The sequence below is a fragment of the Excalfactoria chinensis genome, chromosome 19 (assembly GCF_039878825.1).
Source record: "Excalfactoria chinensis isolate bCotChi1 chromosome 19, bCotChi1.hap2, whole genome shotgun sequence".
Taxonomy (NCBI): Eukaryota; Metazoa; Chordata; class Aves; order Galliformes; family Phasianidae; genus Excalfactoria; species Excalfactoria chinensis.
Window position 1 is genome coordinate 8733648 of NC_092843.1, and position 10842 is coordinate 8744489.

General features: G+C 42.3%; 3 protein-coding genes across 10 annotated transcripts in view; 1 reads left to right on the top strand and 2 right to left on the bottom strand.

Annotated features, from left to right (window-relative positions):
- XAF1 (XIAP associated factor 1) overlaps nt 1-4268 on the bottom strand; it is a 34828-nt gene extending 30560 nt beyond the window's left edge. For 2 of the 3 annotated variants that reach the window (XM_072353931.1, XM_072353930.1), the window contains exon 1: nt 4129-4245. In XM_072353931.1, the coding sequence (XP_072210032.1) occupies nt 4129-4225 (97 nt within the window). In that variant the 5' untranslated portion in view covers nt 4226-4245. Of the gene's footprint in view, nt 1-4128 lie in introns of all 3 variants that reach the window. The other variant, XM_072353932.1, reaches the window with a different exon arrangement.
- Nucleotides 4114-7136, top strand: MED31 (mediator complex subunit 31). Of its 5 annotated transcripts, none has more exons than XM_072353936.1 (4): nt 4114-4233; nt 5452-5529; nt 5987-6083; nt 6777-7136. In XM_072353936.1, the coding sequence occupies exons 1-4, from the start codon at nt 4224-4226 to the stop codon at nt 6961-6963; spliced, it is 372 nt and encodes a 123-aa protein (XP_072210037.1). In that variant the 5' UTR covers nt 4114-4223; the 3' UTR covers nt 6964-7136. The 5 variants fall into 5 exon arrangements, with proteins under 5 accessions (XP_072210037.1, XP_072210039.1, XP_072210036.1 ...); XM_072353938.1 differs by having other exon boundaries at nt 4120-4233; nt 5452-5533; XM_072353935.1 differs by lacking the exon at nt 4114-4233 and adding an exon at nt 4349-4742.
- A 1085-nt stretch (nt 7137-8221) lies between these two features.
- Nucleotides 8222-10841, bottom strand: TXNDC17 (thioredoxin domain containing 17). Of its 2 annotated transcripts, XM_072353928.1 has the most exons (4): nt 10201-10457; nt 9365-9446; nt 9027-9102; nt 8222-8358 (listed from the first exon to the last, which is right to left on the bottom strand). In XM_072353928.1, exons 1-4 carry the CDS (start codon nt 10340-10342, stop codon nt 8290-8292), a joined length of 369 nt encoding a protein of 122 aa, XP_072210029.1. In that variant the 5' UTR covers nt 10343-10457; the 3' UTR covers nt 8222-8289. The 2 variants fall into 2 exon arrangements, with proteins under 2 accessions (XP_072210029.1, XP_072210028.1); XM_072353927.1 differs by lacking the exon at nt 9365-9446 and having other exon boundaries at nt 10201-10841.
- Nucleotide 10842: the final 1 nt, after the last annotated feature.

Here is a 10842-nt window from a genome sequence, read left to right on the forward strand (position 1 = left end):
ACCATCCAACCAATTTCTTATCAAGCAAGTGATCTATCCATCAAATCCAAACAATAAATAGAAGTACATGATTTGACAATGGTGAGTCTGAATCCCAAGTGAACACATATTCATTGTGTACTATTTCTCTTTGTTTTTATAATTACTTCTGTAATTCAAGAGAAAGACTAATCAGGATAACCTTGCACTAGATTTTTATGTTTTCTCTTGAATTTCCAAAGCAAATTGTAGAGTTAAGCTGGTGAGAGATCCAGAGCCAGTTAAGGAAATGTAAAGTATTATATTGATCTCAATATACTCACGAGAAAGAAAAACATTTTAACTCCGCAATACAGCAAGAAATAAAATTGAACATAACACAAGTAAGACATCAAGGTGTGTTTTACCCTGCTGTGTAATTAATCATAAGCTCCAGGTTACTTCACATTATTTAAGTATACATGGACATAATCCATTCTACTGTAGGCCTGACATTCAGAGATAATGGGACTTGTCTATATGAGTTATATTTAGATTTGCTCCCTAAAGAATTCAGCACTTTTGTTTGCCTGAATACTGTACAGTCTTAACTATAAGTATTGACAGGTTGGCTAGCAAGCAACTAAAGAAGGGTCTTATGCTCTTGCCAAATATTTAGGTAGGCATCTATGAAATTGTAACTGTTTGTACACCACCTCTGCAGTGACCAAGAATTAAAGTTATTTTCATCATGGGTGGATGAGCTTGTGGGTGAGTTTGTATGGGATATTTTAAGTTAAGTTTTACTTGCCAGCAGGAAGGAATTCCATGAATGACAACATTTTCATTACCAGACCTTGTGTTTCTAGTACTCTTTTCTTCAGCTATAAAAGTACGATACTATTTCAAGTGCATATATTCTATATTTCTGGACAAGATCAGAAGAATCTTGTTCTTCTGCTTCTCCTCAAATCAGGCAGGTGAAATGATAACGAAAAAAAAAAATCCAAACAATGATTTATTTATTTATTTAAATTAGCCCCGATGATTTCACTCACATGACTCATTTTTATCTAAATATTAATACTTATGTCCATCAGCATTATAGGCCTGGTGGCTAGGAGTATTGCACACTGGAAATGCTTCTCCTAATAACAATACATCTCAGTACTGCATGTGGTTTAGCACTTGTCCTAAACATCCTTAAATCTAAAGCTCTTTCAGATCTAGGTTTCTAGCACGTTACAGCAGTTTGGCCCATTCCGCATTTTGGGGATGAACAACTTGAATGTGCTTGATCTTCTACCAAATTTATTTTTTTAGACAATTGTGCTCTTCCACTCCTCTCAAAATTTCAGGAAAGCCTTGAGATTTTGACCACCTTGACCAGGCAAGAATTCAGTCTCTGAGCTGTTAGGGAAGCTCTGTCAAATAGTCTACTACTTATTTCTGTTGTTCATGTCTGGAAATTGGGAGGAGGGGGATTCAAATGCATTTATCAGTTACAAAACCTACAAAAACAATTTACCTGCTGTTCTGGTATAGCCAAATCCAAACAACCTAAACTAGACATCCAAAATTCAGTTAGACATCCAAAATTTAGTTAGCCAGTACTTCTGCACGTGGGGGTGATGGTTTCCTCATCCAGCTCTTGAACCTTTAGGCTGTTATGGAGGAGGAGGTCACATTTTCAACCATTCTTGTCAGTTGTGGAGCCAGGATGCTTCTCTATTTTTTATTTATTTTTTAAATAGGGTCCCACATTTCTTGGTTCACTACAGAATTATTTCCTTAAAATTTCTTTCAAAATGACAAGAAGTACCTTATGAAGATGTTCACTGCATTATTGATCTAAAGTTCAAAGCATATTGCTCCTTACAAAAGGCTGACCTCAAAGTTATCTGCATTCTGCATGTCCTAAGAAGACTGACATTTCTAACCAATTTATTAAAGAAAAAAATGCTTTCAGAACATTTGCCTTTTAGTTTGGAATTCTTGGCTTCACACTGCCCTTCTATATGTGGAGGAGTACCATAGTTACATGAGTACATGCTGCCATGTCTGTAAACCACAGACTTATGAGTCTTTTTGCACCCTTTTGCCAAACTTACTTCTTTGCTCAATGGAGTTTAATAGTCTTCAAGTTAAGATTGTTCTACTGTGACTGTCATAGGTTCACATCTGACATGTATATTACCAGCCCGTTACTTGACCTCAAAAAAAAAAAAACCAAAAAACTTCATGAATAGTTAAGCCTTTAACTAAATATGCTCTAACAATTGTTTCAGTCAGTGATAACTATGATCTTGCTTCTATTCAATTACAATTATAACATTGGAGTAAAAAAATTGCAGAGTTTGTACTGGCTGGTTATAAATATAACATAATGCTAACATAGTGCATGCTCTGTTCTCTGTTATTTAACTCTATTTGAAGGAGACTGCTCACCAGTCTGCAAAATTCTGTATTACATTCTATGAGTAAGATCTTTTAAGATGTCATTATCCATGTCTGCATAAGTTTGCATTCTACAGAAAAAGCAGATGTCTGAGAGTCCAAGTGTTGGGCATGATGCTGTTCAACAAGATTACTGTTCTCAGTTGTAAAACTCTGCTGAAAATTATACAAGACTCTACTTTCTCCCATGTATAAATATATAATTCCTAAATATATAATTTATAGGGACATCTCACACCGATTTTATTGTCATTTACCCGCTGCTGTCTAGAATTACTACTGCAGCAAAGTGTCCCTTTTTGGAGTGTAATTTTAAACTCTGAATAGCTTTATTTGCTTTGGGTAGAAAATCTTATCTGATCTGTTTGTTAGCTAGTGTCTGTTTTGTATCTGGATCTACTATGACCATAATCTCAAAATGCTTTAGGAAAACAAGGGTTGAACACCAGTGCTCAAACAGAGAACAATAGAGATAGCAGTTCAGCTCCTATAAAAAGTGAAACTGAAGCAGTGATGTTACGATTTCATGATGATAAAAAGGAAAATTCTTGGCTCAAACACAAAGCTTAATACCTCTTCCCTGAAAGTCTGACTAAGCTAATATTTTAAAGCATAAATAAATCCAGCTTTTCCTAGAGAATGCTCTTAGTCTTTGTAATATGACTCCAACTTTCAATTTTATTCCTAGTTTTGATGGCTAAGAATTGCATTCTTGCACTTTACTCTGGCAGACCTACGTAGTAATTTAATTCATGTGACCAAGCCTTTCTTAGGATTCTCCCCTCTGAAGTCAGTCTTGGGAGATAAATCGCATTCCAGAATAGCGCCGCAGATGCATGGGATATGTTTGATCTCTGCTTTTAGACAAAGTCTGTATTTACTGGGGAGTGACCTGCTAATTCTGTTATAGTAATGGTAGTACTCCACAACCACTAAAACCTTGGGGAAAAAAGAAACAAAACACAAAACTATTTTATTAAGGAAAGCAATGCAGAAGTCTTTTTTAAGGTGGTCTTATAACCTAATTTCTAGTGGGACCGGGGGGGGGAATAGTTACACTACATAGAAAGAGATAGCATGACAGGAAAATGCTGAGACACTGAAAATAGTTCAACAAATCACCAATTTTAAAAAAGAATTAGGATTCGTGTCGAGTCTGTATAGTGCATACTGTTACACAAGTGCCTAGTAATGTAATCACAGCAGCAAAGCAACTCAGCTAGCTTGACAGCGCTAAACCCCACCAGTCTTTGTTATAACCAAGATGTGAACATCCAGTGTGTGATCCCAGACACAAATGCAGCATTAGGAATAAATCTGCAACCCAAGTGCTGGACTCTTTTCCAGATGCAATAGTGTCGTCCTGTTCTGCATCCCTGGTGCACCTGTGTAACTGCTTTCACTACGATAAAACTTATAAATAAACTGTAGAGGGTGTGTGAGATCAGCTCACCATGGGCTGCCAGGGGGGAAAAGAAAGGAAAGGAAAAAGGAAAAAGGGAAAGCAAGAAAAGCACACACATGCCTTGGAAAAAATCCATACCAGAACATTGCTCCTAAAGGTACCTTCCAATTGTATTGCCTGTCTGGTAACAGCTCCCTTTCAAGACAAGGGGAAAAAAAGTTACTCCAACGTTAGTTTATTTCAGAAGGTTGTTTTACACGCACTTAATTAAAGCAGCTCCACACCAGACACCAGCCTTCCCAGCTTACCTCGCGGCACCTCCCGCCGGACTTCCGCCTGCCGACAGCGGGCGCTCCCGCCGCCATCTTGAGCCCGGGCGGGGAGCGGAGCCCAGCAGGCCGCCATGGACGCAGGTGAGCGGCGGGGTGAGGTTCGGGCAGGGCGAGCGAGTGCGGGTCAGCAAGAGAGCGCCGGTGGTCCTGCCGTGCGGAGAGTTCGGGCCGGTTCGGGAGCGATGTTTAGGGCCGGACAGGAATGGTTTTCCTCGGGAGAGGGGCTCGGGACAGCCCTGCTGCTCTGCCCGCCCGGCTTTGCCCTTCTCAGGCCGTTTGCCCCATTGGATCCCTTCGCGACGTTCATGGAGACACCGCGGCTCTTACCCGCCCGGACGCCGTGGCAGCGGACATCCCATGTTGCATCTGTGGTCGAGGAGCTGAATCTTTTATTGGCCCCGAGTGGTTGCACGGAGCGGACTTTGCAGATCGGCTCTTTGCGACTCTGCCGCGCGCTGCGGACCTCCCGGCGGAGCAGCTGCGCGGTGCCCCTTCCGGCCCAGCCTCATGCACCGCCGGGGATGGGGCGCACACAGAGCGGGGCAGCCCGGGCCTCACCGCCCTCCCGGGGAAGAATTTCTTCCTAACATGTAACCTGAGCTTCCTATTCTTTGAGTTTAAAGCTGTTCCCTCTTGTCCTGTTGTTGTCAGTCAGGGTGAAAAGTCTCCATCTTTTTTTATAAGCTCCCTTTCCACTCTGAAGGACCAGAGTGATTTCTCCCTGAGCCTACTCCAGGCTGAGCAAGCCCAGCTCCCAAACCCTTTTGTCACAGAACAGTAGAATCTTGTGCTGACCCCTGGGGCTGTCATCAGTGCCCGCTGTACACCCTTAGTGTGAGAACACTGCAGGATTCTCACTAAAGTGAAACATCCCTGTACAAAACAAACAAAAAAAGCAGCCTCACGGTAAGCATTTCTTAAATTACATGCAAGGAAGCTTTCAGTGAGCTGCTTGTAGTATTCTTTTCTTGCCTTCTTATATTTTCCTTGCACTAAAAACAGGCCCCTTTCCCTTCCCTTCCCTTTTCCTTTATTCTACATAAAGAGTCAGAGGGCATTTCTCCATTATTTGCGTTGTTTTTAGTTGTTTAAAAAAAAACAATAGCACATGTATTAACATGGGCCCAACACTTATTTATGTAATAGAAAAGACTGACAGATGAGCCCATACTTATTGTGGGCTCTTAGTGCTTTATCTCCTCTCTAAATGTTTCTATCTTTGTGGCTCAAATTGAGAAACTGACTTAAATCTGGCATGTAGGTCCAGTTTTTACTGTTTTTTTTTTCTCATGGATTCAGATGATACAGGAAATCGACTTCGGTTCCAGTTGGAGTTGGAGTTTGTTCAGTGCCTCGCAAATCCCAATTACCTCAACTGTGAGTACGTAACGTCAGGAATCCTGAGGAGTTAATGTTATTTAACAGTTTAATGATTACGTCTATTGGTAAACAGTGTGTGTGGGTGGAAGGGGTACTTAGAAGTACTCCTTTATCTGAAACCAACATTTCACTAATGCTTATAATAGTTTCAGGTGGAATTCTTAATTTCTTTGGTTTTCCCTGACAGTTTTGATGTCAGAAGTTCCTATTTTTGAAGACATCACATCCTTGTTGCTGTATAAGTTACATGTGTGAGACTAACTCACTACACTTAGAGTGCTGACTTAAGATATATTTTTCCCTTTGTGTTTATTTTTTCCTGAGTTGTAAAAACTTATAATGATAAAATGATGACCCAAGTGTCTCCTTTCTATAGTTTTGTGAATACATTTTCATGAGGTTTGGCAAATTTTTCATATTTCTGTAGCTGACAATTCCTTGTCTCTTATTTCAGTTCTTGCACAAAGAGGATACTTCAAAGACAAAGCTTTTGTAAACTATCTTAAATATTTACTGTACTGGAAAGAACCTGAATATGCAAAATACTTGAAGTAAGTATTAAAAGCCCTCAGGTTTCTGCATTTTAATGACTTTTACCTTCTGCTGTGCACTGTAAAGTAGCATGTCCATATTTGATTTCTCCCTGCAACCAAAACCTGCACTGTGTTTATACACAGTATAAATTTTCCTGTTTCCTGTAGTCTGGGATAGGCACAATTAAAGAACGTTTCATTCTTGACTTATGCATGGAATTTCCCTTTTGCAACCTTTATCTGCACCTTATATCTGCATAAAGCAAGATTACTGAACATCACGGGACAAAACTACTTCAGCCCACTAAGAACATTCTGAGAGTGATTTTTGCCCTGTTGATAGCTACACAAAGAATCATTTTTCTCATTTCTTTTTATTAATGTTAAAACTCAGTTTTTGAAAAGTTTTTGTTTACTTTAAATGAGCTCTGGAAAGAGCTATTCAGTTAATTTGTATTTGTTTTAATGAACGCTAGTATTTAGAAAAGTTATTTTAATCAGTTCCACGTATGTATTTATATTGTTATTGGATTCTGTGTTTTCTAGCCTTGTAGCTACTGAAGGTATTAAGTTACAGTGCATGGAAAAGGTACAGCCCTCAGTGTTTCAGGTACTTGAGTAAGGCACTAAATGACTAAAATAATGAATTGGAGAGATACTGGAGACTCCAGTTCTAGTGCACCTTGTAAATTGTGTTTTTTTTAAATCCAGGTATCCTCAGTGTTTGCATATGTTAGAGCTGCTCCAGTATGAACACTTTCGCAAAGAACTGGTAAATGCTCAGTGTGCCAAGTTTATTGATGAGCAGCAGATCCTTCACTGGCAGCACTATTCACGGAAGAGAATGCGCCTCCAGCAAGCACTAGCAGAGCAGCAACAGAACACCTCTGTGAAATGAAAAGCACTTGGAAGATGATGATAAAATGTACTTTGCATTAATTCAAGTATCTACAAGAAAGGAACAAAGTCTTTTGTAGGTTTTGCCATGTGTTTGCTTTTAGTTTTTGATGTCTGGTGACTTTGTCTTTTAGCAACTTGTAACATTTTTACAAGAGGAGACTGAAACACCGACTTCTGCCGTGTCTTTTGTGGGATGGGCAATCTTGTTACAAGTATTACTTCTGGTATTTGTTCCTTTTGAAAACCAAACCTCCTTTTTGAGGGCACTGACATTGCTGTATCAACAAAAAGTGTCATTCAGGAGTTTCTCCAGCATAGGCACATTCCGTGGAGAACAATATGTCTCCAACTGTGACATCTTAATGTAGTGCTTTTTAAGAGCAAAGTGATTATGGTTGTTGCACAAAATTAATTTGTAATTTTTGCCTGGAAACAGAGATGAGCTATTACTTGTCCGTTCTGTTTAGCTGGGGTTTTTTGATGGGAGGTTGGTGGGCAGGGGTAATTTACACTTGACAATGTATTTGAGAGACAAAAAATGCAGTGTGAAGAGATAAGGATTACCAGAGTGGAGCAGAGATAAGTGCTCCACTTTAATGACAAACTTTAATGGCACAGATAAAGCAATGCCCTGTTTCCTTCCTGGGTTCTGGTACAAAGGTGGTGTAAATGCTCATAAAATTGAAGAAGCATTATGTGTTCTTGTATAGCTGTTGGGTTGGTTTTTTTCTGTAAGGATGAAGATCATGGTAGCTGTGAGGGATTTCATTTTCATATTTTAGATTGTGCTCATGCTGTATTCATGTATTTCATATTCTTGTAGGAGTAGGTGAGGCAGTGCAGTCAGCGACACAGAGACTGCTAGCCCTCGGCTCATACCTGCTGCTGAACAGATAAGCTGCTAAACATTGCTAGTGTTGAAAATTTAGCTTAAAAGCTTCAGCAGCTGCATCAAATTCGCTTCAGGAAGAAAAAGTATTTTTTTCTGGTCTTCTACCTGCTCCTCTCTACCTCCCGCTCCTCCGCTATTAAAGGTGTAACTTAGTCATTAAGTATTACTGTTCAGTAAATGCAGGCTACTGCCTTGGTTTATATCTGGAGCTTGGCTTCCTTGTAAAGAGACTTGGCAAACAAAGAAGAAAAGAAAACAGTTTTTTGGTGCAAGAATTTAGTAGGTTAGAACCTAGAATTTAATGACATTTATCTTGATTGGTCAAAAGTAATCAAACATGATAGTTTGGGGGGGGGAGGGGAGGGAAGTGAGGATTCCACAAAAAGACAACACAAGATAAACATCTTCATAAATGATTGACTGCTGGAGAATTTAGTCTTCAGTAAACAACATACGCACAAGATCTGCTTTAAAACATTCTTCTTCAACCAGCTTCTGAGGCTGAAAGAAAAGATGTTTTTAGGAGTAATTAAAAAATCTGTTCTAGACTAGAGCTATTCATACCTAATAATATTAGCCATGCTATGGCAACTGTTCTTGCTAGATGGCAAGTGGGAGCTGGTGTGTGGAGTGGAGAAAGCAGTGTAATAATAGATGAAAAAATGCCTGTATATTTTCTGTTCTTTTAAGCATTCCTACAAAAGTAACTGATGATTTAAATAATGGGTCAAAGCTAAAGCTTGGTGCTGTATGTTAATGTTTTCAAGAAGAGAGTACACAGGAGTGAGAGTACACTACATACAATCCTGCTCCACTTCTATAATTCAGCATTTGGAGTTCTTAATATTTGAGAAGCTGCAAGTCAGAAAACTGACATCATTTTGCTAAGTATTTAGCCTGCCCCTCAAACAAGATGTGTTAAGTGTATATTTGATAAGTTCATTACAGAGGGCATTCTGCGAGAGGCAGTTCTCTGAGAGAAAATGAATCTGAGCTAGAAAAAGTGCATGGGTTTTCATCCATGCGGAAAGGTGTCCCACATTGTCTGTTCTCCTGAAACAAGAAAAGGTATAAGAAAATGTGTATGGCAAACACATTTACTGTCATAAATTCCTGTCAGTTTCCCACTTGAATGCATGTAGATCCACAGCATATGTTGAATGACTTACTGTTCCGTATTTAAGTAGTGTAGGCACTCCTGTTAGTTTCAGATTCTTCCTGAATTCATTGTTAGGATCTTTCCAGCTGTTAGCAAAGAGTGTAGTTAAACAGAACTTGTAAAAATACAGTTTGAAATTTGACTGTTAAAATTCTTTCAAAGGGATGATTCTGCCTCCCACCTCCCCAGCCTCTGTGTTAGAACAAGCATGCAAATAATCCACTTAAGGGAAGTGTGGACCTGTACAGTCACAGAACTAACTCAGTCACTAGTACCAACAGGTTAGTTAGCCTCCAGGGCAGATAAAGCGAAGTAATGTCAGTTGTTTGCATTAAAACAGTTACTTACTAGGCTCTGTCTCCAACAAGACAGTAGATGAACACTGACTCATCAGGCATGTTATGAAGTTCCTTCCTCACAACTGGTTCAGCTAGAGAGTAATTGCTCAGTGTTAATAGTTAATACACCATGCTACAATATCATGAGCATTTAGTACTACTAATGAACGCTTTGCTTTGGGCAGAGATCTGTTCTGTTTCATGTGGTCATCCAAAGGCACTGCAGGATGTATATACTCAACGTTAAAAGGGACCAGCCTTTGCACGAAGGCCAACCGCTGCTCTGACAAGTCAGAAGAACATGCAGTCTGCTGCCTGGAGGAGGCCGAGCAGAACAGCAGCAAGCTGCTGCCCTGTGTAATCCAGCAAGTATGATCCAGAAAGTTCAGTGTAATGCATTCATAACGCCTTCGTATTGCATTCCCAGACACCACTAAGTGTAAGTGTAAGTGTTTTTTAGGCAAAGCAGAAATGGATTCATGTAAGATTTACATCGAATTGTTTGCCGAGACAGAAAAACCATCCTCTGTGCCAGCCTCTGCTGCGCAGCGTAACGTTCCACGCGTGGGCGGCTCGGCACCGCTGTGGCAGCTCCCAGTCAGCGGCCTGCAATGGCGGCCCGATTAACGACGGGGGTCACCGCAGTGGGAGACGGCAGCCCGCACTTCTCCACGCGCTCCGCGACCGCTTGGTGTTCCCTCCGCGCGAACCCCAGGAGGACACCCGGCGCAGCTCCGCCTGCCTCGCACCAATGAGAGCGGCTGCCGAGCGCCGTGCACCAGCGCGGGCTCCGCACGGGCCGAGGCCGGAGTTCCCAGGGGAGCCACCCCCCGCCCCGGACCTCACCCGTCACGCAGTCCGGGCACCAGCTCTGGCCCTTGGCATCCTTGTCGCCGCAGAAGAGCGCGAAAATCGGCCGGCCGTGGTAACTCTGCGCCGTCTGTACGAACTCGCTGTACCCACGGACCTGCTTCTCCTCCCAACCCATGGCGGCCGCGGGAGGTAGCAACCCAGGGCGGGAAGGCGCAGCCCCGCCCAGGCCCGTCCCGGTTACCGTACTGCGGTGCCGCGCTGCTTCCCGACGGCCTCAGCGGCGGCGGTCGCCGACCGCGGGTTTGAACCGCTGACCTCAGCGGGCCGGGCTGGGGCTCCTGCAGGGCGCGAGGGGTGGCGGTGCTTTCCCGCTGAGTGCCTGAGGCGCGGCGCCAGGAGCGGGCCGCCGCGGGTCGTCCTCGGCAGGGTTCGGGTCGCTGGGCGCAGCTCGCGGCTTTCCGCTGCCCTTCTGGCCTACGGCGGCGCGTCGTGACCGAATCCTCGGGCGGCCGCGGGTAGGTGAGTTCTGGGGCGGTGGCGACGGGCGGGACGGTACGGGCCGAGCTGACGAACGACGGCAAAGTCCCGATTCGGCTGCTACAGAAGCGGCAGTTTCGGTTTTTAATTCCCGAGGTCAAACGCAGGGGATCTAATATCTGATGATCTTGACACATA